General features: G+C 42.4%; 2 protein-coding genes across 2 annotated transcripts in view; both read left to right on the forward strand.

Moving 5' to 3' along the window:
* The first annotated feature begins 1,861 nt into the window (after positions 1-1,861).
* topbp1 (DNA topoisomerase II binding protein 1) lies at positions 1,862-13,624 on the forward strand. Its single transcript, XM_070928163.1, has 27 exons — positions 1,862-1,948; positions 2,054-2,188; positions 2,294-2,437; positions 3,032-3,213; positions 3,297-3,490; positions 3,638-3,814; positions 3,954-4,120; positions 4,260-4,423; positions 5,107-5,351; positions 5,501-5,778; positions 6,029-6,201; positions 6,727-6,938; positions 7,018-7,334; positions 7,471-7,656; positions 7,743-7,858; positions 8,230-8,353; positions 9,346-9,504; positions 9,684-9,780; positions 9,857-10,058; positions 10,249-10,478; positions 10,842-10,984; positions 11,164-11,260; positions 11,630-11,793; positions 12,141-12,269; positions 12,367-12,477; positions 13,090-13,251; positions 13,402-13,624. The coding sequence occupies exons 1-27, from the start codon at positions 1,862-1,864 to the stop codon at positions 13,528-13,530; spliced, it is 4,524 nt and encodes a 1,507-aa protein (XP_070784264.1). The 3' UTR covers positions 13,531-13,624.
* A 1,999-nt stretch (positions 13,625-15,623) lies between these two features.
* tmem108 (transmembrane protein 108) overlaps positions 15,624-27,038 on the forward strand; it is a 44,592-nt gene continuing 33,177 nt past the window's right edge. The window contains exon 1 of the mRNA XM_070928159.1: positions 15,624-16,015. The gene's annotated coding sequence lies outside the window, so the exon portion shown is untranslated. The remainder of the gene's footprint in view (positions 16,016-27,038) is intronic.

Below are 27,038 nucleotides of genomic sequence, written 5' to 3' on the forward strand. Positions count from 1 at the left end.
GTTCTTTTGTATTCACATTTGTGTTTGTCAAAGTAACAGAATGAGCCATTTAATGTTTGCTCTTTGCCAAAGAAGAAAATGAAGTGTAGTTTTCATCCCAAGCCAAGTTATCACATCATTACCATCTGATTTAAACCTGCAAGTGAAATACATGACTTCCAACTTTATAGGGCCGAAGGCACCACTGAGGACACTGAGATCATGTCTTCTGATTTGTTTTGTAGGATTTTGTAGATGTTAACACTTTAAACACTAAGTTGACATTAAATAGGCGCACCCTAGTACTTTTTAGACTCTATATATTTAAAATTTTACCATATTAAAGCCATGAAAATTATTAAATAAATCCAATGTTTTACCCCACCAGAATTTTATTCCTGACAAGGACTTGAGACATAATTTTCACCTTCATGTTGTAACTGTTGTAACTGAATCGTTAACTCGATAGATAATAATTAAACCATTTTAGAGACTTTATGTTGTATAGGTTTCTTTTCACAGATGGACCCACAGAATTTAACGAAACGATATAATATGCCATATTTGCAGGCTATTAAAGATTGAATTTAGTTTTCAAGGGCTTTTACTTATAAACTTGAACATAAATTATAGGTTGCACGTAGGAGCAAGTTTCTTTTAGAGGATAACTGTTATGTATGTATATATTAAGCAAATATTTTGTATTTTTCTGTGGCATCTCTTCATCTCTCAGATAAATATCAACAGCAAGGTTGCTGAGAAATTAATTTGTCCTCGGAAGGTAGATTGTATGACAATACATATTTATTGTATAGAGCATTATTTTCAAAATGTTTTTTCCAATCAGCTTTTACCGGGTTTATGTTAAAAAACAGGACGGTCCTGAGATTCTGCATAATCCTCTAAATTCCATAATTTGCTAAATTATTCTGAAATTTAAAAGCTCTTATTGTGTGAATGAATTGAATAAATCTGGATTTTGGCTTTTACCATTCTGCTTGTATTGTTAAACTAATGTATACCTACTTGTGTTACTTTAGTTGTAGAGCATTTTTACAATATCACTCATACGTTGAAAATGTTAGTTTTTGCTGCGGATCTTTCCAACACTGGAGTCCGAATCCACACGGTCGAATTAGCAGGTAACACCGGAAGTGACGCCGTTGGCGCGAATAATAACAACAAAGTTGACATTTTAATTTCGCCAAACTATTATCACTAAATTATTATAAAATGTATATTGACTTATTCAACACTATGGAGAATAGTAACTGTTTGTTTATGATAATATGAATACTGACGGTCGTTGAGGCATTTTTAACGTTATAGCATAACATTACCGGTATGCTTATTTGAATGTTAGCTAGCCGGGTTACACTGTTCCTTTCAAGTAAGTCAGCGCAGGCTCTGTCTCAAACCACAGTAACGTTAGATAAACAGTTTTTGTATTTATTGTTTGTATTTTGAGAAGTTTCTTGTTGACAAGCCATGCTAACGTTTAGCTAACTGTTAGCTCCCCATGACAAGTTACAGTTTATACAGATTAACGTTATTGTCAGTGTAAGATCATTTATAGACCCTACCTCTTTATTGTTCTGACAGTCTTGGACCATCAAGGGGAGGTAAGTAGCCATCGGTTTAGTTAACATTAACGTGATGGACTCTTAAAGTTAGTGGTAGGCTAATATATACATATAACCTTGTACCATCTGTAGCCAGTGTAGTATTTTCCTTCTAATGTGTCAACTGCAGCTTTAAAAAAGACGCATAGTCATAGCATATTCTCTGTGAGTGATTATTGTCGACTCAGAGGCTACTGCTAAGGCCAGCTAATGCCATTGTCAAGTCTTTTCACTGGCCCTTATTCACTTACAGGTTGACCATGTCCAAAGGAGACAGGGAAGGCTTCATTGTGAAGTTTGTGGAAAGTAAAGGACAAAAAACAGAGTATGCTGTCAAGGCTTATGAGGTAAACTCCGTTATCAAACCTATTGTTGATGATCACATTTTTTGCCACTGCTCTACTGTCTCTTTGTTTGCATTTGATGATAATGTTTGTCTCATGTTTACACAGGCCATTTTGGAGCTGCAGTCTGAAAAATACTTGAAAACCATCGATGAAGATGCTGTTTTGCAGATGGATCACAACGACAAGTCTCTGTTTGTTTTCAGCAACTTCACCACCCCAGCCTTTCTGCACTGCACACAGGTCTAACTCAATATTTGGTATATCTAAACCTGGATTTCACAAGAATTGGTGAAACGCTATTATAGAGATTCTTCTCTGTCTCACTCTTTGTTATTTGTCATGCAGCTCGGCTGCCGAGTGGTGAGTCCACTGGTGGTGTTGTACTGCCTCCAGCAGCAGCACTGTGTCCCCAAAGCAGAGAGGCCCGTCTATAACATGGCCATGGCTGACATCACTATTTCCTGCACCAGCCTGGATAAAGCAACACGGGTTAGTTCACTGCTCTGATACTTTGCAGATTGTTGCTCTTTTTAAATCAGCAGTCTAATGAATGCCAAATACTTCAGCAAGAATATGAATAACTGAGACATAATCATAAATAAAATCAGAATGATGTTATGCAGATACAAATCAAGGAGGGGAAGTCTCTTCTTTACCCCTTTTTAAAGATGCTGTCTCAGCCTGGGTGGTGATGTGGGGTTGTATTATGTGTCTGTCTCAGCTGCCTGTTGTAGGTGATAAGAACACGTACTAACCAAAATGAATACATAGTTCTAGGTAAAACAGAATAGAGCTAGTAGTAAATTGGAAACCACAAATTTTGACATGTTAATTAATGCATCCTTAATCATTATGAAATAGCAGGAAACAATCAAAGGCATTATTTTCAGTGTGTGCATACAATTATCAGTGTGTGCCTTTTTAAGGGGAAATGACCAATTATTATGAAAGGAACTCATCCAAATGTTACATAGATGTACATCCCAAAATACATAAGGGGTTAAGAGATATGAAAGTCAGCACAGTGTCTTATAAAGTGTTGCATATGTTTGTGTCTGTCTGAGTGTCTGTCTCTCTCTACAGGCAGAGATGATGGATCTGGTGACACTTATGGGTGGACGGGTCTATCTTGACCTAAATGTATCTGTCACACACCTGATAGCAGGAGAGGTGGGCAGCAAGAAATACCTGGTTGCTGCCAGCCTGGGTAAACCCATTCTTCTGCCCACATGGGTCAAAGCCTGCTGGGAGAAATCTCAGAACAGGTATGTGACATTTCTGTTCTAACATCTACTGTAGAAAGATACATGTGATAATTATTTTAAACACCTCGGTCTGTTTCCTTCAGTCTTTTCAGGTACACAGATCTACCCATTGAAGACTATCTGTGCCCAGTGCTGCGTGGCTGTACGGTTTGTGTGACAGGCCTCTCCAGCACAGAGCGTAAAGAGGTGCAGCGGCTCTGTGAGCAGCATGGAGCCACCTACACCGGTCAGCTCAAAATGAATGAGTGTACACACCTCATCGTTAGTGAACCAACAGGCAAGTCACCAACAGTTTCAGCACATTGACCAATTTCTTCCAATTAGAAACTTCTGTAAGACTAGTAGTGATACGACATTAGATATCCTGTCATTTTAGTTTCCACGTTAAACCAGTATCATTCTAAGTATTTGTATTTGTTTGCAGGTCAGAAGTACGAGTGTGCTCGGAAGTGGAATGTGTATTGCGTGTCTCTGCACTGGCTGTTTGACAGCATAGAGAAGGGCTTCTGTCAAGATGAGAGCAGGTACATTGTGGAGCGTAACGCATCAAAGACCACTCGACCGCACACTTCAACACCTACTGGCACCAGCAAGAAGGACGGTGAGCCACACACTGAGTGGACTTGTTTGTTGTTTACTGTATTTGAAAATGTTACTTATTCATCCTCGTGGTGTGATGGCGGTTGTAAAGTGTTTGTCCGTTGTATATTATAATGAAGACTCATGTTTTTTAACTCCAGAGGGTTCGTCTCTATTGGGCTTGAGTCACATCTCTGTCAATGCCAGCATGACAATAAATGACACAGCCCTCACCAATGCTACCCTCAGCCGCCTGGAAGCTCCAGACCCCATAGATAGTCTGGATCTCACCGTCTGCGAAGCTGATGATTTACTGGATGGCTGTAAGGTAAATAGGAGAATATTCCTTTTCATGTAGTGAAGTGGAGAGTTCCTTTTCCTTAATTTTGTTTGTGGTAATCTCTTGATTAGAATTGTAAATTTGAGTTTTATTAAGTTAAATTTCACAAGTGTTAAATGTTGTGCAGCTGTATCTGTGTGGCCTGCCAGGGAAGAAACTGGAGAAGCTGCGGCGTCTTGTGAACGCTGCAGGAGGTCTGCGCTTCAACCAGCCCAGTGAGGAACTCACACATGTGGTCATGGGAGAGCTGGACCAGGACCTCAAGAACTTTCTGTCCAAAGCAACACATAGGTCTGAACTGCAATTATTACTGTACATAGTATTTATTGCATCCTCACTTATAGTACATCTTTAAGATCTAGTCTGTTTTGAAAGCTATAAAAAAAAGTACTGTAAGTATCTAAATATATGGAATATGTTTATAATATGAAGAATAACACAGCTAGAATTTTCCATTTGATGTAATGGTGCTGACATTAAAAAGTCAGCTTGGATTTGACTGTTTCACCCAATGTAATGAACATGGGAAGCAAGTGGATAAAGACTATGTGTGATGTCAGAATGTGCTGAAAAAAAGTCTCACCCACAAGAAATAAATCATTTTAAGGGGAATTTAAAAACATCAGAGTTTGGAACCTTACCAGTTCAAATCAGGCCAGAAACCTGTGTGACATGTCATCATCCCCTCTCTCCCCCTGTGTTTCCTGTCTGTATAAACAGTAATACTATCAGATGAAGGCAAAAATGCCACAGAGCATCTTTTTAAAAAAGGGTTGAAATGGACAAGTATGCCCTATATTGACTTACGTCCTGTCTAAGTTTAAATTCAGGACATATCCTTACCTTATCCTTAATGTTACATTTGTTTTGCAACATCATATTAAGTCACAGTCATGTAAAATATACAGAACCCTGCATGGACAGTACAAGTTTGTTAAATCACTGAGATGTTATGCCTGCATGTTTCTTTCCAGACCTCATGTAGTAACAGTGCAGTGGCTGCTGGACAGTTTCAACAAAGGCAGTCTACTTCTAGAAGCAGATTACCTCCACCCTGACTGTTTGCCCCCAGCTCCGGCTGCTGTGTCTGTGCCTGCCCATCGTACTCCCACCTTGCGGTCCTCAGTTGGCCCCCCTGTGGCCAGTCCTAGCACTCCCAGGCATAAGAGAGCAGAGGAAGATCTGCTCTCACAGTACATGGATGATGACCCTACAGTAGGTAAGTATCTGCTGTTGAAGACATCAATAAGAGATTTTACAATACATTGTTTTATATATTGCAGATAATCTCATTTTCCTTTTATCCTCCAGTTGAAATGCCCCCACCAGCAGAGGGCAACAGCAGGAGGTCCATCAGTATAGCTGCAGAGCCTCAGCCTGAACCCTGGGCACCAAACCGGACCAGAGGACCAGAGCCAGACTCAAGCCTGCAAGAAGCCAGCGAGGCAGGCCTGTTTTTCGGGAAATGTTTCCTTCTCGTGGGCTTCGGCTCTGAGGCTGAGGCCCAGCTCTCTCTGCTGGTGACAGAAAATGGAGGCAGGGTGCTGATAGGCCGTACACGTGTGGTGGCAGACTATGCAGTGGTCCCACTGTTGGGCTGTTCAGTGGAGGCCACAGTGGACGAGGTGGTCACTGACACCTGGCTGGTAAGATCATAGTCAAACTGATCTGTGTAGGGGGGGTGTGGCATTCTTGGTGATTTCAGTAAAAGTTTTACTGACAAAAAAGTGAGAAAAGTGAGTCAGATCAATTGATGATGAAAATAATTGCCCTACACAATTCATTGTCATTGATTTGAAATACGTATTTGTTCTCTATCTGTTTTGAGTACAATGAGAGTGCTTTGTTTGTTAGTATGATATCTAACAGTTATGTTTTGCTTTTGTTCATTTTCAGGCCATGTGTGTGGAGAAGGAGTGTGTTCTGCAGCTGGCCTCCAACCCTTTGTTCACACCTGTTCCTGTGATGGACGGACGTTTTCCTCTCAAAGATTGCATTCTCTCTGTCAGCCAGTTCACCGGAGCAGAGAGGGAGTCTTTGGTGGAGTTGGCCAAGCACCTTGGAGCCAAGTATGGTTACATTGCTTTCTGACCTCACATGCTGTTTTACTTTTAGGCCACAAAAAAGACTTTAAAAGAGTGAATCTCATCTAGATTAACTCCTTGGTAATTTCATTAACTTCTGCAGTTTAAGAATACATTTTATTTGGATACTTAAATTAAATGTTTATTGGTTTGCTTTCATTGTTTTTTTTGTTTTTTTTTTCCCACAGTTATTGGTTTGTTGTCATGTGCTCAATAATAAAACGATGAATCATAAGGTGTACCGTTCGCTATACTAATAAAACGTAGTAACAACACTAGTAGTTTTAGGTATATTACTATGTATGGACACTTACTGTGATAGTGTTTTTTGTGTTCAGGACAATAATCTCAAAAGAGGAATTTCCATTGTACATTTTTCTAGCTGGAGGAGCTCCTGGCTGGGTTGTTACTACTGCCAAGTAAATGTAGTGGGCTTTTACCCTCATGTGTCCTGCCCAGTTCAAACTACCTATCTTAAGTCTTCCATCTTTTCTTCTCTCTCTCCTGCAGTGTCCAGGATTACTTTGTGCGCTTGGCCAACCAGAAGAAAGGTATGCTGGCCAGCACCCATCTGGTGTTGCAGAGCCCCGAAGGCACAAAGTACCAGGCAGCTAAGAAATGGGGGCTCCCAGCCGTCACCATGCACTGGATACTACAGTCTGCTCGGACCGGCCAGAGGGTAGAGGAGGGGCGTTTTCTGGTTGACCTGCCACCCTCACCAGGTTAGAAAAGCACCTACAAAAGCGGACATTTTCATTATTTCTTGTGCTATGACAATGACGTTATTACCTTCTCCTACAGAGAGGGATGATGAGAGTTTTGTCGGTGGTTCCCAGAAGCCAGTCATTCCTCCACCAGCGCGCTTGTCTCCAGAGATCCCTTTGCTGGGTCTCCAGAGCGGTAAGGCCGTTACCCCGCTGGATTTAGGGCGCTTCCGAAGCAAAGTGTTCCGCTCTGTGTTGGACGAGATGAAGCCCAAAGAGGACGTCAGCACCCCCAAACAAAACCAGGAGGGCAGCAGAAGGAACCCTCTTCAGAAGGAACCCACACTGCAGCTGGACACTCCCTCTCGTTTCCTCAGCAGAGACCAGCTTTTCAGGCCCTCCTTCAATGTCAAGGTTGGGACCTACTGAATAGCAACAGAATGTGCTAGAATGACAATTGTTGGTTTATGTTACAGGCTTGTAGCAATAAATTGTGCACTAATATTTGATCAATAATCCTGTAAATACATGGGCTGTTCCGTTTGTTAAGGATGCACTAGGAGCTTTGGAGACTCCAGGGGGAAGATCCAAACCAGGAGAGATGGTGGACACTCCACTGACTGATGTCATCAACAGGAACCTGAAGGTAGCCATGGCCAATAGCACCCGAAATAGCGTCACAGATATGCAAGCCATCTCTGCTAGCCCCCAATTTAGCAAGACGACTGAGAAGGAGGTAAACTAAAATACATAAAAATACAGTATGCCTGTTTGCCTTACTTATATCAGAATCATTAATTTATCAAATACAATGTTTGTAAGGTCCCAGAAAAAGACGCTGGCCCTCTGACTGGTGTTGTGGTCTGTGTGGGAAAGAAGCTGAGCAAAATGCAGAGTGAACTCAATGCCATCGCTGCCTCACTTGGAGCTGACTTCAGGTATTCAACACATTTGTGCAAACTTCCATTAAAGGGTAGGTTCACATTTTTTCAAGTCATTGTTGAAACAATCCTGATGTGTTATATGTACAGAGTAAAGGGTTACTGGTTGCTGTAATCATTCTTTTTGTCCATACTGGCCACAAAGAAACCCCCTCTTAAAGCAATGTCAAGGTAAGTGATGGTGGACGAGCAGTTCTCTGTGGCTCAAAGAGAAAATTTCATAATAAAAGCACTAACATGGGCACGTCAAGGTTGTTTTAAGAAATTCTGTGACTGTGAAAAAATATGAACCTATCCTTTTTAAAATTTCTATTTTAGGAAATATGGACGCAAATAGTACAAACATCTCTTTATCAACTTGTTTTTAGGTGGGCTTGTGACGATACAGTGACACACTACATCTACCAGGGCCGTGTGGGGGACAACACCCGGGAATACAGAGGAGTGAAGGAGCGAGGGCTGCATGTGGTCTCCCAGTACTGGCTGCAGGCTGTACGTTTCCCAGTAGAAAGCAGAAAGAGAACACAAACTCTACTACTCAATTTCTTTTCTACTCTTAAGTGCACTGTTCAGGAACATGTTGTGCAATTTACTGACAATCTTCTATAAAGCAGTTAATATTTTAAGTATAATATACTTTTAAATGAATTTGGACTGGAACTAATGACTGTTGTCAGTATCGATTAATCAATCCGTTATTTTGTCAATTAATGGCTGAATCGTTTAGTCTAGAATGGTGAAAAATGGCCATCTTTATCTTTAATCTTTATCTTTAATGTTTTGTTTTGTCTGACCAATACTTTAAATCCCCCAAATATTCCGTTTATAAAGATATAAAACAGAGAAAAGAAACAAATCCTCACATTTGAGAGGCTGTAATGAATTTTTTTTGGCATTCTTGTTTTCTGTCAATTGATTGTATTCAATTGACAGATTGTATTGTAATTAATTGTTTCAGAAAACAACATTCACATTAATCCTCAGTTCACTTGAGCTGCTTTCCTTCAAACTGAGAACATAAACTCATCCATAAACCACAAAGGAAAGGATTAGAGCAAAGATGTAACCACTGTGCCGCTCTCACAAAAAATGAGGAAAAATATTTTGTTGACATTTGTTATACAAGCTTGTAAAGAAATTATGTCCTCAAGAAGATACATAAAGTGATATTAAGATACACTCGATTTAATTTCGGATCTCATTTTCATGGCAGTTGTGCCGCTTTGTGCCTCCTGTTATCATTCAGTATTCACTTAGCACATTTCACCTGAGGGAAATAATTATCATGCCATCAACAAAAGCAGAATATTTAATCAAAAACAGCTTTGATATGCTAATTCTGCAGACAGATGGGAGTTTCAGCCATGTTCCCCCTTGTAATCGTTTCATTCAGTTAATTGTTGTGACAGCGCGCACAGTCCATATCCGCATACTGAATTTTATGCTATTTAGAGCTAACAAGCTACCCATGTTGTCTTGTGCAGTGTGCTGAGGAGCAGAGGCATGTCTCCGAGTCCCTGTATCCTTTCACCTACAACCCCAAGATGAGCCTGAACCTCAGCCAGGTGCCCAACAGCTCTCAGAGGTCTCCATCTTCAACACGATCCCAACTCAAAGACATCCCTGAGGCAAAGGACGACAAGGTGGGTCTAAATATGCAATTTCACCTCTGTGGCCTTGTATATTGTGTCTGTAAGTTCAAGATTCAGTGAGACATTGGATACTGCCCTGCATCGATTTCTCATGGGAATCAATATTTTATGTTATTAATAAACTCATTAATGCATCTATTCTATCATCTACTTAATTATCTGTCCCTCAGTTTGAACACAGTACCACAGAAGAAGCTACAATCTTACGTCGTGTAAGTGATGGAAGTGTAGATCAAGACGAGACGCATGATGCTGCAGATAGAAGTGGTGGGTGTCTTTTCCCAACTTTCATTTCATTACACAAAGCTTCCGCACGTACTTTATGATTATCTCTTGTGTCCAGATATTTCGGAGACTCTAGAAATGAGAGAGAATCTGCAAAGACAGCTCCAGGAGATCATGTCAGCCACCAAGCTGACGACAGGGAGGCGGGCCTCAGTCAGACTCAGCAGGATGGGATCAGGAGGGGCCGACTCGGGCCCCCACACACCTGATGGGAGCCGGGTTGGCCGCAGTGGGAGCAGACGTACTCTGGAAGCTCTGAGGTAAGGAAGCCATGTAGGTAGAGTGTAAATAGTTAGTTTATGTTCAAACGATAACAATCATTAATGTAAAGCATCTCAAAGCAAACTGGTAACATTTCTAGGACTTAGCACAACAACAGTCCTAAAATGTTATTTTGTGGGGTTCACACACTCATCAAATTAAATTCACCTCATTCTGTCCTGATTTCAGGGTCTCCAGAGAAGCAGCTATGGACCTGAACACAGAGCCGTCTCAGAGTGAACAGATAGTTTGGGATGACCCTACAGCCAGGGAGGAGCGGGCCAAGCTGGCTGATAATTTACAGTGGCCTGGGAGTCCATCACAATATTCTGAGCCCCTCGCACATCCTCCTCCTCCCACTGCAGAAAACGGCCGTCAGTTCAGGGACTCCATGACAGACTCTGAGCTGGTGGAGATGGGTAAGAGATCAGGAGTCGGTTGCACCAACTGTTTGTAAGTTCAAACTTGGCCTAGTTAAGTGTTCACCAAGTGGAGTTTTACACATCACTAGTTTAAGTCGCAACACCAGTTCTTACACAGAGATTAGTTGTTACTAAAGATTTACACCTAACTGCCAGGTGTAATTGTTACCTAGCTAACTGAACCAACTGACAAAAGTAACATTAGCTTGCTAACAAAAGTCCTGTTTAGATTGACGAGTGAAAGAAGTAATGTGGAATATGGTAAAAAAAAAAAAAAAGGCTTCTGGCGTACTGTAAGTTTCAGTTCTAACTAATGAATTTGACTTTCACTGTAATCACTGTCTTCTTTCCCTTTCCCAGCTGCTTGTGACGTCATCGATCAACATATGGGCCATAAAGTCGCAACGCCTCCAACGAAGGACGGAGAAAATGACATCCTCACTCCTAAAGCCCCCAGCATCGCCTTCCCTCTCGCCAACCCCCCAGTAGCACCAGAGCCACAGGTGAAGAGTCATATTTACATTAACAACATGTCTGCAAACACCTGCATACACATGCAAATGCTGTTAAAAATACATGTAACGTATAGTTTTTAGTGTACAGTCCATTAACTGTAATATGCACCACATACTGTCTCTTCCAAACAAGCTACTGGTGCTAAAGGGTTCTTTCTTTCTCTCAGGAGGAGCGGGAGGAAGAAAAGCAGCCGCCCAGATTTCAGCTGTCCTCCCTCAGCCCTCAGGAACGCATTGATTACAGTCACCTCATAGAGGAGCTTGGTGAGTCTTCCACCTAATTAGGGCTCTAACAGTATTTCATCATGCTGCATGATGCTGAAGTCAGAGGAGCTAATCCCTGATGACTAAAAAGGAGGATCTGCCTCCAGGGTCTGGGAAAATTTCCTCCTGCAGATGCTTCCTGCTCAAAAATGTTGTACGCTCAGTATTCTCAAATAACTGCAACTAATGGTTCAACTCATGATGTGCAGAGGCACATTATTATAGTCAGCAGGTAGGGCTGAATGTGTTCCTTAAGGACACTTTGATATGGACAAGGAGTCTTGCATACATTTATTATCAGGTCTGTAACTATAGCTCCAGTTGTCTTATCTATAGTTCTTTTTTCTTTTTGTTACTTTGCTATTTTAGGTGGTGTTGTCCTGGACAAGCAGTCTTTCGACCCCAGCTGCTCCCACATCATCGTCGGGACTCCTCTGCGCAATGAGAAGTACCTGGCAGCGATGGCGGCCGGCAAATGGATCCTGCACCGCTCGTACCTGGAGGCCTGCCGCTCTGTGGATCGCTTCATCCAGGTCAGGATCTGAGGATTTCTCCGGTGTTTTAGTGCCTCTAGCAGACAACTATTAACACTGTATTTGCAGTGGTTTTATTCACCCTGAAATTACAGTATTGTTATTTAATATTAAAGCTGGTTTAATGTGTAGCATGTCAGTTAATGTCCTGTAGTCCCTCATACTGACCATTTTGATGTTCAAGGTTTTCATTCGCCATGTTCACTTCAAATACAGTTTTTGACAGATTTTGTTTGTGTATTTTTATTTTTAAATAGGTGTCAGGTTTATGCTTCAGCATGAAATGGTCTGAAAGGTGAAGGTTTGGTGGGAAATATTTTACATTTCTACATCTGCTTGTGTTCCAGGAGGATGAGTATGAGTGGGGCAGTAGCTCCATTCTGGATGCGTTGCCCTCCATCACCTCCCAGCAGAGGAGACTGGCGTCAGCTGCCATGCGATGGAGAAAAACCCTGCAGGGACGCTCTGAGCAAGAGGTACTCACAGGCACATGCACACATAGCTAACAGAACAGTCCTAACTACTGTCACTTGTATTGTATTATCTTAGACTTGAGTGGTAAAATATAGTAAGTATTCTTTTTCTGTTTTTCAGGGAGCCTTCAGTGGATGGACAGTCATGCTGAACATCGACCAGAACAGAGAATCAGGCTTCAGGAGGTTACTGCAGTCTGGCAGGGCGAAGGTAGCTGCTTGTTTATTTGTTGTGTTAAATCCAACATCATTTGTCCTTTACTAATTACTGTTGGAAGAGAAAGATCTTAAACAGTGGCCCTGTAGAGAAACTAATCTCAAACTCCTAATAACCCAAACGCAAGGGAAAGGGTTCAGCCGAGGCGGAAAGCCACCCGGATCTTGACACATCTTGCCTTGTGATCAGTTTAGTTAGAAGATGATGCCTAAACAAAAGTCAAAATCATTAAATATATTACATCTGCTGTGTGAAATAGTGCCCCTGCTCTTTCTTGCTTTATCTCATTAAAGCGTAGTAGCAGAGGTGGTCTTTGTTTCAGACGAGGTGACTCACCTCCGCTATAAAACACTGTGAAACCCTGATACAACTAATAAGACTGTGAGAATGTGAGAGCAGTGAGGCACGAGCAAAGCGCTGGCTCAAGAAATGAAACAGGAGCTGAGCAAAAAGGTCTTTTTAGATCAAATTAATTAAGCTGGAATACATCAGAAGGATGTCATGTCATATCAAAACAAGGTAGGGAGGTGACCAGAGCCAACTAGTTCACCACTTCCCCTTCGCCACCAACGAAGCCTTGACCCTCCTCTCGGCTATATTTCCCAGGTCCTGCCGAGTCCCTCCCCGTCCTTGTACAGGGAGGCCACTCACCTGTTTGCAGACTTCAGTCGGCTGAAGCCCGGAGACTTCAGAGTCGATGTATCGGAGGCTACCTCCCACGGAGTGACATGCTTGAAGCCAGAGTACATCGCAGACTACCTCATGCAGGTCAGTGGATTGGCTTCATATTATCACAAATAACAAAATCTTGAAATGTTTATGTAAATGTAGCAGGATGTTGCTTCAGTTTAAGACAGAGTGAAGTTGGTCTCAGCCAATTCAGTGTTAAAGATGTGCTTTTTGTTTTCTTTCCTCCAGGAGCCAACCCCACCTATCGAGCTGTACTACCTGACTGAGACTCCCTCTGAAGAAGCTCCAGGAACTCCGTCACGTAAGCGTAAAGCAGCCGCAGACAACTCCAGGCTGAAAAAGACGCGTCTGAACTGAAATGTCACTACAAAATATTGTCCTTAAAAATCTGTGAAAATAATTGTACATAAGATTTTTTTTTTTTAATCTCGTGTAGTATTAATAAAATAAATGTAGCACTTGATTTGTCACTCTTAATGCTGCCTGCTCTGTGAAGACTGCAGCTGTCATGGATGACTCAATGATCTGCTTAAAGTGTTGAGTCACGTTTTGTAATTGGGTGCAATGATATTCTCTGGCCTGCAGGGGGCAGTACGTCTTCACTGTAGGAGTCGGGCCTGTGTTACAAGTGATTTCTCAGCACCAGAATGAGACGTGCTGTTTTATTTCTTTTAAAAACTATGATTACCATTTAATAACTTTATTGTTAAATTATATTCAAACCAAAGCTACTCTTACTGTGGCTGTTTCCAGCAGCTCTTTCCTTGTTAAAAGTAAATACAATTAATCACTTTTGATTGATTTCTTTTTTTATTTTCCAAAAATAAAACATGCCTGTGTTTCTATTAAGATAATGTTTTACTGTTAGACAACAGGTGTCTCACCTCTTATTCACTTAGTAACAAGTAATCAAAGAGGCGTCCAGTGGCTGAAATGACTGATAAAAGCAATTGGAAACACTCTCAAACCTAAATCACACCCATGAGATTATGGGCCACAAAATCGGCTGTTGATCTCCCCCTGCAGTAAACACCATATTTTGTTTACCCGGTGTCGATTTAGGCCTTTGGTAGAGCGATGTGCTGTTTCATACCAAAGTGCCAGCTGAGGTTAGATGCCCCTGTTCGCTCCCATATGGACAGATAAGTGGTTTAACCTCATAATAGATGGACCAGCTGACAGCCTCCCTACAGATTCAGGGTTGAGCTGCTGTTTAAGAAGTGTGGGATTAGAGGAGAAAGAGCTGTACTGACAGAGGAACATGACTCAGGGTCCAGGAGCCTCTAGAGGCCTCCAACAAAGAAAGGAGTACCTTAAGGTCACTGGTAGAGGTTTGCACTAAAAGAACATGCAGAGCTTCACACTTTACCACCAACAGTACTATCAGTTATTCAGTTACAGCTGTGGTTCCCAACCTTTTTGACTTATGGTCCGTTCAACTGAAGCAATATTTGGTCCTGGTCACACGTTGCATATGGAAAGACCTAAAGAGGGAAAACTATCTAACAACATCTGTGAAAATGTCTTGTCACCTTTCCTACCCTGCTAATCCTCTTGCGACCTCTTCAATGGGTCCCAGCCCTCAGGTTGAGAACCGCTGAGCTGTAGCACTCTGTACTAAACCCATCAAAAGTCTTATCAAATGGTCTAATGTGTGTCTGTTTTATTATATCTTAAACTAAAAGGTTTGGGGGGAAAACCCCTGATGTAATGGCCAGATTAAGAAAAGATTAAACCCATCCTAAAATATGAGTGTGAATATGCACTGCATACTGCACTATCTTCAGCCATGTTTATTCCAGGACTCTTTACTGATTAGTTTTGTTAAATATGTTAAATGCTCAATGAGACTCTGGAGTGCAAATGATGTCTGAAAATTACACATTTAGTCTGATCAAGAACCAAAAAATAAAATAAAGAAATAAATATATATTTTGGCATTTGAGAAGCTGTAGTAAATAGTTTAACTTGGTTAACGACTCAATGATTACTGATTAATCGACTAACTCTTTAACATAAATGTGCTGCAGCTTTAATGTCAGCGTGCTGTTGCTGCAGCAGAACATGAGAGACAAACAGTGGAGAAGCTTTGTAGAGATGAAATATCAATCACAGGTCTCATGGCACAGTTGGCTTTGGTTGGTCTGGACGTCTGAACTGTTTTCAGTCAACAGGTGTCCCATAGAGGTGGGCTAATCTCCCGCTTTGCTGACTGGCAGGTGGCCAACCGTTGAGTTTCATTGACGCTTCATTCCGTCATTCCGCCCCCTCCTAACTTTAAGGTTTTCTTGTCGGGACAGTGGATTTCAGCACCGGGAGAAAGAGCACGACTCTCCGAACAGGGAGGAAACTCTGCAGAGGTCCTCATTAAAATTCCCTGTCCGTACACTCACCACGAAAACCTCCTTTAGTGGGTGGCACCGGCGTCCTGCGCGCCTCTTAATTGCTCACCACGCATTAACGAGCGATCACGGATCACGGTTTCATCACCGTTGGCTGCGGATCACGCCGTCTTGAGGCGGAGAGTTTGCTTCATGTCCCGCTATTTACGGCGTCAAGCGTGAGAGAGGAAAGGTGGGCGCAGAGTCCCAGAGGTCCAGCTAAAGGGTGGCGCCCTACGCATCTCATCCAGCGCCTGGACACGCTGTGCCGCGACCCGCAGCGACGCGTTCCGCTCCTGCAGTCCGCCGGCTCCTTGTTGCAGCTCATGATTGTGACATTTCTGTGTGGAGACTGGCAACATGTGCGCCTGGATGGTGTGAAGTCTGACACAGCGGCTTTGGGGTTTCATTTCTCTCGGATACGCCAAGTACCCGACGTTACGGCGCACCTTGTGTAATAGGTAAGTACACCAGTTTATTCCTCTACTTCAGATCAGACAGCTCGCCCTCTCCTCTGTGCCTGTAGCGTCTTTTATTGGCTGCTCTTACAATACCTGCGTACGGATCATGTGCAGCACCCGATTTGTTGAAAAGGTTTCCAGGCAATTATGACACACAGACAGAAGACACGCATCAAATCACTGTCAGTGCTGCATCCAACTAACACTGCAACGTATCCCAATGTATTCCTTTAGAGCATCGTTTAATGTACTGCATTACATAGAAAGGTATCAGGAAAATGCTATCATCAGAAGTTGAGCTGCTGCTGGTCAGTTCTGTGGAAGCTGGAAAATCTCAATCTCATTTGAAAGAAGATAAAGAATAATTAAATGTATGGTTTTTGTTTTGTGTGGGATCCAACATCGTGTCACGGGCAATAAGAAAATGTGTTCTGAAGTGTTTTATTAGACTTTGGGTGACACTTTATTCTTGGAGAGATTAATTGGGAAGATTCCTTGCAGTGGCTGGCTGTTGTCCCAGTTTATTTACAGCAGTGGTAGGCAAGTTTACTTACAAAAAATAAAAAGTTTTTGAAGAGAGAGAATGCCATCAGTCCTGCAACTTGAAGATCTCTGCCCTACGTGCCCTTCAAGTGGTTTATTTCTTGGGCAACATGGCAGCAACAAAGCAGATAATAGGAGAAACTCTCTTAAAACGCAAGACTACCAGGAACAGACCGGCATCACCAAATACCCCATTCGAGTGTGGAGCTCCGGCTTTGTTTTCAAGCACAGTGGGCTCGTATAGAGCACAGTTTAAAGTGTGTACTAATTGAACCTGCCAGCCACTCTCTCCATTGTGGCAGGAATGTTTGGATGCCTGTTCTCCACAGAAACCCCCCATTCCTTTGTTCTGGGGACAATCCTCCAGTGCCATGTGTGTGCAGTGGTGGGGGGAGGGAGAGGGGTCAGCGGGGGTATTGACATCTGTAGCTGACAGCTTCCTCGGGACGAGCTGACATGCTGTGATACCATGAATGGGTATTAGGGAACATATGAGCAGAGCACTTAATACTAATGAGGACATTTATTTTTTGGGCATGATGTTCAGGGACCAGTCGTATATCTAGAGGGATATCGTGCCATGCTGCAAACTCGACAGTGTCGACATTTATTGAATGTAACTTGGTACATGAGGATGATTTGTGTCATATACTCCTCTTCCAACAAATCCTTTTGTATTTAGCAACTTTTCACTGAATTGAATTGGTTTGACATAGTTTGGAGTCCAGTATTTAGTGCAGAAACAAGTTGTTGATTAGTTGGTTGTCATAAAATGAATCACCAACTATTTTGCTAATCACTGAGTCGTTGAAGTCATTTATCAAGCAACAAGAATTAGAGCCTACAGTCTTTGAGCTAAATGCTAATGTCACCATGCTAACATGCTCACAATGACAACATGCTGACATTTAGCATATAATGTTTACCATGTTCACCATCTTAGTTTAGCGCGTTAGCATGCTACCATTTGCTAATTAGCACTAAACACAAAGTACAGCTGAAGCTGATGGGAATGTCAATATATAAGTAAATGGATCACCAAAGTTGTGAGAATTCATCCTCTGGGCAACATGAATGGCTTTACCAGATTTCTTGGCAATCCATCCGGTAGTTGTCGAGACATTTTCCGTAAAAAAAAAAACACGAATGCGAACCTCGTGGTGGCGCTATAGGAAAAGTCAGGAGATTGCCAAATTCATAAGGGTTCATCCTCTGGGGACCAATATCTGTACAAAATGTCATGAAAATTAATTCAATATTTGTTGAGATATTTCAGTCTGGATTAAAAGTGGTGGACCAGTATTGCCACCCTCTAGAGCTACACTGCTAGCATAGCTAACAGCAAAGCATCTCTGGTTTCAGCTTCTCAATTGTGAGGATTTGCTGCTTTATATAGTTTTGAATTGAATATTTTTCAGGTTTTTATCAGAAAAACAAGCAATTTGAAGACGTCACCTTGAGCTCTGGGAATATGTGATGGGTACTTTTTAATATTTCCTTACATTTTATCAACTGTGTAATTAGGTGATTAATGGTTTTCATGGTCTGTATAGCACATGACACCCTCGATAATTTGACCCTTGATTTGGTTAAAGAAAACGCCATGGAAGCTTGTAAAGTCAATACAGGATGAATGACATAAAGAAGACAGCATTTCATTTAAAGGATTTTCCCTGCAGGTTATCACAAACAAATCCTGCCAATTCTTTCTGATGTCGCTCTGTATGATGGAAGCCAAAGTGTGTGTCAGTCATTTCAACACCGTCCTATTTGCAGCGATATCTACTGTCAACATTCGGAAGACTTTTCAGAGGGCAGCGGCTGAACAATCTCCACAGCTGCTCTCTTATCGCCATTGTCAGGAAAAGTCTACATTAACACTGAAAAACACCCGGAAAATATCAGCTTTCCCATCCAGAGCAACAGACCTCCCTTAAACAAACGTATCAGGGAAGTCACAGGAAAAGGGAAAATCTGGTTTCTGACTCTTGCAGCAGAAAGTCCGGGCTGATGGGAAACTGCTGGGGAATGTGGCTATGGCAGTGTGAGCGGGTTTCATACTTGTAAGTAAGCGTCCCTCATGACTGGCAGAGAGTGGTACACCATGAGGTGGAATGCAGCCCCCATGGGCCCCTCATGCTGTGTAGTATGTGCTCAGGATGGACTTCGCACCTTCCTCCAGCATGGACAAAACAGCAAGTGGCCAAAACAGGATTTCACCTTAGCAAAGGGAGGAAAAAGCCAGCCTGCGCCTGCTCCGTGTCTTTTCCTGTGTTTTCTAAATGCCAGGCGGTATTAACGAAGGCCCTCAGCTGCTTTCGAAATGACTTTCATTTAAGCTGAGAGGGGGCTTGTGTACAGGAACCACGGGGGGAGGTGCCATGCTGAAAAGCAAGCGAAAGCCGCTCTATTCAACCGAGAAGAAAAATAAATTCTCCCCCCTCAGCCACTTATGATCCTATCAGCTAAAGAGCGTTCCCATAGGACCAGAAGGAGCCCGGGCTAGTCGTGCTGAAGGAAAAAAACCTCTCTCTTTCTCAGTTGTTGACATTTGAAGGCCATTGTACTGTATACAGTAGTATCGGCGCAGGCTCTGTTTGCCCATTGGGGGGTATCAGGGTGAATAATACACCATGTGGGGCCTCAGGTAAACAAAAGCCTGGAGTAGAAGCAACCCCACCTGCCCTGGCCGAGCAGAGGCCACAGGAAAAGCAGATAGAAGAAGAGGGGGCGTTGGTAATGAATAACTAACCGTTATGATGATTAAAAGGGGGCGATGGGCACGGGGAGATAAGAGTGTGACCGTCCGAGCATGAGGTGTTTACAAGGGGAATTCCTCACATTCCTCAGCTGCAGCCATGTCACTCCAATCTGCACCTCCACCCACTGATAGTCACCCTCTGCGCCAAGAGGGACCCAAGAGGTGAAAGGGCCCAATAAGTTCCTTCACAGGAAATAGCCGCTTTAAATGTGTTACGTAAGGCGATTTCTGAGTGTTGCTTTAGAGAATTTTTGGGAGTATTTGACAGAGCTGATACAGCAGGCTGAGGAACACATGCAGTAGATCTCTAGAGAGTTCAAATGAACACAAAGGCTTGTTTTTAGCTTTGGTGGAAAAAGGGAGATTTTGAGTCAAAAATGTGATGAACTTCCCTTGATAGCCGTGTGTGGTGAGCATCCCCAACCACATGCAGCCTGGCTCTAAGGATGGCAACTCAATAACTATTGGATGTATTGCCATGAAATTTAGTCCAGACATTCATGGTGTCCAGATGATGAACCCTATTGATTTTGGTGATCCCTTGACTTTTCATCTAGAAGTTTTCACTTCCAATGAAATATCTCAACATCCACTAGATGGATTGGCTCAACGTAGTTACAAACATTCATGGTTCCCAGATGATGTACCCTAATGATATTCCCCTGACTTGTCCTACAGCGCCACCATCATCGCTTCATCAGGTCAAATTTTTAATTTGTCCAATACTTAAAGACAACAAACTAAACTAAGATGTGAACATGGTAAACATTAGCATTGTCATTGTGAGCACGTTAGCATTTAGCTGAAAGCACCACTGTGCCTAAGAACAACATCACAGAGCTGCTAGCATGGCTGCAGACTCTTAGTCTTGTTGGTGTTTTCTCATACTTTACCATACAGACTTATATAATTAAGATTTATTCAGAAGAAAACAGTATGTATTTCAGCTTTAACTTTAACAAAGGGCTGCTTTGTGCTCAAATATTTAACCTGCTTACGTCAAACTACAGGATGATCCCTCAGTGCTGCACCATAATTCCCAATGGATTTCTCAGTGTTTTAAGGGTTACATAGCTCGCACACAAGTCTATAAACCTATGAGGCAAGGCAGACAAGGTAGAGGATATATGTAGTCTGTTGCAGTAATATTTTATAATCGGGCAATAAATCAACCTAACTGGCATGCTTCCGGTGTGAGATGGCCGCACTGATGAGAGCTCCGAGTCAACTCGTAAAACTGAACTGATATGTGGATATATTTAAAGTTTTTTATATATAATGCTCCGAAGTGCAAAGGCTTAATAAAAAGTCTCTGGTGCCTTTTTGTATAAGGAAGTCATAAGGCTGGGCTTAACTCTAGTCTTTATCCCCTCAGTCTATGAAACAATTTTCTGCTTTTTTTTTTCACAGGCAAGACCTTTAAGCCTGACACTTACTAGTTACACAGCAGCTATTTCCTTCCCCCTGTCTGTTTGAGGAGTGTTTGTGTTGTTAACATCTGAGTGCACATTTTAATCTAACTATCTTGTCAAACACAAATGTTTAAAAAAGCTCCTCGAGAGTTAAACTGGTCTCATATTTTGTGGTGTGTCATACCCACAAGTTAAAAGTGAAACCCAGGGACTCCTCGGGACACAGAGGGTTTGTGTTTTCGGATCAATCGCCACATTTTTTTAATGTAGCACAGATGACTGGGTCTAATAGGATTATGAGAAGGCCTGGTGGGAGGAGAGTCCGGGGGGGGCACACGTTACCCCTGCAAACCCAGCCTCGGCCGGCCTCTGGGGGGGTCATGTGATGGAGGGGGGACAACACTAGCAGGTGTCAGTCTGATGATTACGGGGTCTGAGGCTGGGCTCACCTATGAGGATTACTCAGAGCCTCTAATGGATGGCAGGTTGTGACCCCGGCAAGCAAGAAAGCAAATCGCCGCCCTCTCACCCAGAAAAGTGCTATTCTATCAAGTTATAAAAAAGAGACAGAGCTTCTAGTCTCTGGTTTCCTTGGCAACTTCTTCAATCTGGATATTTCTTCTTTCAGCAACACCAAAAAGCATAAAGATCCTTTCATTTATAATCTGTGAATACTTGGCAGTCCTACTTTTTGGATGCAGCAAATTGTATTCACAGTCTATCCTCCTTTGTTTTTATCCCGCCTCGAATCTTTTGAGCATGCAAATCAGTTAAAATCAAACCTTGTCTACCGGCCAGACTCGTCTGATAGAGGCAGCAGATTAAAGTGGCACCATATGCTGGGGACTGAGGAGACCCCTCCCCATGGTAGATCTTATTATTGCGCTCTATGTCACTGTCAGCAGCTAATTGTTGTGGAGGATTGAGGTGACGGGGGGAACAACGCCCCTATCTTGTCTTAAATGCTTGGTCATCTCTACTTTACCCTGCTACCTAAATAGAAGCATCTCCTTTTCAAAATACACAAACGTCTGCATTTGTAATCACCTTCCAAAGCCATCATTCTCATGACTTACACTACCACCTTTTCAAGCTGTTTGAGTCCAAGTAGCGGCAGAGTGAAAGCCAGGAAAGGAAATCTTGAGCTCTTCAGTATATAAAACCATTGTTTTTTTTTCTCTGTGCCATGCTCATGCCGCATATGGCTCATTTCATGGCTGCTGGAGAGCCTGATTGATGAGCTGAAGAGCAACGGGGCTGATGTTCCTCGTGTGCAGTGCTCGGCAAGGCGAGAGCCAAGTCGTCGGTGAGGTCACACGAGGTAAAACTAAATATATAGGAAATGGAAGAAGAAGGAGGAATCGTCGGACTGTGACAGATTGCGATTTGTGCCAAAAAGCTCTTCAAACACAAAAGGTGGTTTTCCTACGAACTCTTTGGCTACATGACAGCTAGCGTGAAAAGCCAGAATGGTGATACAGTATGTTTCTGATGTCTTCCTTGCCAAAGGTGTCACGGGAACTGACATTTCATTGTAATCACTGCATTAACCACCTCTGGGAGAACTCCTCAAATATGAAACTGTCGGCGCTTGTCACCCCCAATTAGAGAGCAGTTTATATGGTTTTGCTCCCATTCTCCTCCTCCGTCTCGCTCTCCAGTCTCATAGATTCATGGCCCCAGGGGGCTGGAAAGCTGTCTAGTAATCTGAGCCGGCATTAATACTGAATAAGACAGAATGAGCCTTGGCCACGCAAATTAATTTCCATACACAGAGCGGGGTTTAAAAGAAAAACTGCAAAATGACAGTGGGATTTCTCCTGGTATGTGTGTGTGTGTGTTTGTGCTGGTAGTGGTGGCAGGGATGGTGGTTTGTGGCAGCTACATCACCATGGAGACAGTGGCATTATCGTGTAGGGAGGACATTAATGCTGGAGTGAGTACAACATTGGCAGCAGAAAGAAGCAACATGGCAACAACAAAATCCACTGGGCCACTGGGCAGACATCTGGCTCTATGTCAAACAAGGTCCTTGGAAATACTTCCTCTTTTAAAGTGCCCTCCGCTGTCTTTCGCTGCTAACTTCTCTGTCTTTACAGCTTTACTTTCACATTATGCCCCTGATCCACTAAACCACAAGATCCATGTTCACACCCAGATTATCTCATATGCGCTGAGAATGGCACTGCTGTGAACGACAGGCACCACAAGCCAAATGAAACTGCTGCCGAAGCTGCTGGAATGACTCCCCCCTCCTCCGTCCCTGAAGAGGAGAGTGTCCTTTGGGGAGAAGAGATGACTTGACGGTTTGGGTTTGTCAGAAGCTGCAAATAAATTGGACACACTGGTCGCTGTGCAGGCTGTTTGTGCTGTAAAAACACTGCAGCTCGCTGTGGTATACGATATGTCAAACATGCTGTAGTAACTGCAATGATTTTTCTCTCCCTCTCAAAACTGTAATGAGAGTTTATGCATCTGGTGCTGTTGGATTTATTCCATATCTTTCTTGTTTCCTTAAAGGACCATACCACCAAGTTTTAATCCTTAAAGAAATAGTTTGGCATTCTGGGAATTCCGCTTATTTGCTTTCTTGTTGAGAGTTAGACGAGAGGATCAATGTCCCTCTGATGCCTGTGTGTTAATTACTGAGCTAGAGCAAGAAGGCAATTAGCTTAGCTTAGCATAAAGACTGGAAGCAAGGGGAAACAGCGAGCCTGGCTCTGTCCAAAGTTAAAAGATATGCCCGACGTCTGTTCGTAGAGAAATAGTACGTAACAGAAATAGCACGTAACTCGAAAAAAAAAAAACTTGTTTGCGGGCAGATTTTCCAAACGAGATACAATTAGTTCATTATTGACCTTTCGAAGCCACTAAAGCACATTATTAACTAATCTGGATCCCGGAGTTAAAATATTTATTATTTCAGTTTAAATTGTGCTTGCATGGTGAATTTCACGAAATTAATTTGTGTTAATATGAACACAATGTACACAGAGAGCGAGAAACAAAGGGGGTCAATATCGGCCCACAGCACCGGTCCTGACAACAATAATGTAATTTTGATAGAAAAGAATGCAGACTTGATGTTCTCCGTGATGGATTACAGCAGTAATTTAAGCATTAGGCATTTGTTTAAAATGAAGAGATACCAATGGATGCCTGAATAGAAGACAAAATACATCCAAAGTTAAAACAGTTTCATGGCTTGATTGAAGTGATTTGTAATAAAGCCACAACATGTAAAACCACTGGAATGGTCTTTTAAACTGTGATGCTCTCACAGTTTTGTCGTCTGCGGCACAGAAGTCATCTTTTGCAGAAACTGTCACCGCAGCAACTCTTAAAATAATGTCAGTGAGGTTTGGCCGGCTCGCCTGCTTTCCCCCCGGGCACTCGCTCCGTTTCTTCACTCTTCCACTAATAATAGAACCTGCTGCTCATCCTGATGTATTGTCCCATGCCCAACATCACACAGAGAAGAGAGGCAGCAGCAGAGTGATGTGGGGGGGGTGGGGGACACACCTGCAAATTCTCTCCCAGTCAGCTCTGTCTCCCCCTCGGGGCCGAGCATTTGACATTTAACTACGATGGCCGTAAACAGGCCACTGGAATGCCATTGACATTCACTTTGTCTGGCACAGTTTTTTCGCTGGCTGGGTTTTGTCTCTCTGCAACTCAGCTCCGTGACGGTTTAAATGACACCTTTTAAATTCTGCGGCCTTTAAGATACTCCCCCAAATGGGTGGAGACCAAGATTTGCAACAACTTTTCTGATGAAAAACAGTAATCGTGTTGTTCATTATGTTACCTGTTTGATGCAAGAACAAAAAGGGCGTGTACGGTATCATCTGTGGTTTATCACTTAATCATAGACTGTGTGAAGCTTACCAAACAAATCACCCCCAAGCTCAGCTCTCTCTCTAAGCTCCATCTCCAGCCTACCATGGCGTTGAACCACCCCTTCATCCATAACATTAAACGCTGCTGACTCTGTGTGTGTGTGTGTGTGTGTGTGTGTTCGTGTGAGCATGTGTGGTGTCCAAACCATGCTGAGTCTGGCTTGTTCATCTTCTGTTTACCTATTCATTAATTCAGCCATGAGTGATGGTACAGGACAACCAACGCTCTCCATCCTCTGGTAATTAAACGTCTGTTGGTGAGACATTTTTCTCCTGGAAAGCATTTTAAAAACTGACACACACACACACACACACACACACGCTCTGAGATGCTGCCGATGGGCGTCCCGGGCTAGCGTTGGCAATTAGCGTGCTTAGTGGTTCCACTGATTACTTCATTATTTCTCTGATAGGCATCTGTGAGAGATGTTTGATGGATGTTGCATGTTTGACAGCAATCCATGCTAAAACTGTGAACGTCATACATACATCTTCAAACCTTTACACCCATAGGAACAACGTTATTTACACACCGTGCAGGTTTTGAAGTTACATTCGTCTGAGGAGGTTACACCCTGATCTGTCCTGATCCTCTTGCATCAGACTTGGTTAATGCAACACCAAAGCTCAATGCAAATAACCACCATCATGCAAGTTACCCAACATAAACACATGAATCCTCTTACAGCTCGTGTGGCCCCGTTCAGGAGTGTTTAGAGTTATGAAAGAGAGGTTTCTAAACGTACATCAGCAGGGCTCAGATCCTCCTCGGTGTCATAGGAAGACTGATTCAGAATAATTGTCTTGTTTTGCTCGCAGCGATTCAGCCCGATGCTGTGAGCGGGACAGCAATTATCAGCTGCGTGACCAAGTTTCACAGACAAGGATTATTTTTGCATGCTACGAGATATCGATGGCTGTTTCTCATTGAAGGTTCCAGTCGTTGACAGCAATGAATAATCGATGTCTTTGAAACTGGAATTGCTTCCAAGGTGGTCGATGTTGCTGAAGGGCTTTCAAAGTTTCAAGGGAAAAGTAAACATCACGCTGCTCAGTGCTTTGAATTCGGTGCCGAAAGGATTCATTTATTGTGTCAAACAATGTTTAAACAATTTGATTGTCATTGTCCATTTTTAGCCACACTAGCAGCGTGGCTTGTACTTATAGCACGCTAACACGGTGCTAAGTAGCATACTAAGTTAGCTAAACAGTGGTGAACTTGGTCAACATTATACCTGCTAAACAGCAAGTTAGCATTGTCATTGTGAGCATGTTAGCATGCTGAAGTTAGCATTTAGCTCAAAGCACTGTACCTAAGCTGCCACCATGGCTGCAGACTCTTAGTCTTGTTTCAAGGTTAAATATCAAACATTTAGAGGCTCCAGCTTCTCTAATACTTTCTCTTTCATATCTTTATATCTCTTTTATATCTTTGTGAATTGTTTTCAGAAATAGTAATCATTTTCCCACAATTTTCTGAATAAATAATTCAGTAATCATGAAAATACTGGATAGATTAATCAATACTGCAATATTGTAAATAACCATTAGTTGCAGCCTGCATATATTCACTTTGGGAAAGTGAATTTTCTCAATCAAGTTTTATTCCTATTTAAAATGAATTTAATTTAGATTTATTTTTTTTACTACCTAAAGTCGTCGCACCTCAAGTCTCATAACTGGTATGTCAGGTCATGGTCAATATTTTGCACAAAAACTGTACAGCTTTTTCATTGATATAATATTTTTCCATATTTTATTGTCAATTGTTATTATCATTATTTATGCTTCTTGACTTTCAGTAGTTGCTTTATCTTTTCTACTTACTATGTTTCCATTGTTACACAACAAAGGCAGATTCCTTGTATGTGAAAACCTACTTGGCAATAAACCTGATTCTGATTCTAATGGCTACGAACCAAAATAATCCCGCACACTGTCAATCACTTGTACTCACTTTATCAATTTATTAACAATAAATGATCGACAGTGTGCAGGATGTTTTGGTTCTTTCAGAGATATTTCTTCACAAATAGTGCTTGTTTGCTTCATACTTTGTTATTCCGGTCTATAGGGACGCAATGTTGTTTAAATTCTGACAATTCTAATGTATCCCATTAGTGATTTGCTGCTTTTCTGACAACAGAATTTGCACCACAGGGTGCTGTCAGCTCCTTGATATTAATCCAAATAATGTGTCACAACTCTGCCCCTCCAACACCACCTACTGTAACTGGACTCCCACTGGACCGGCCTCAGTAGGATCTCACTTTGAAATGTCAACCCTGTCAGGTCGCCACGCCATCATATCTCCTGTCCTCTTCAGGGAAACATCAGTCCCAGAGCTGCAGGACAGGAAGTCATTACAGCTGCGGCTGCCACTGCTGCCTTTTCATCAAGTTTTACAC

This window comes from Enoplosus armatus, chromosome 21, assembly GCF_043641665.1.
Source record: "Enoplosus armatus isolate fEnoArm2 chromosome 21, fEnoArm2.hap1, whole genome shotgun sequence".
In the NCBI taxonomy this organism is placed as follows: domain Eukaryota; kingdom Metazoa; phylum Chordata; class Actinopteri; order Centrarchiformes; family Enoplosidae; genus Enoplosus; species Enoplosus armatus.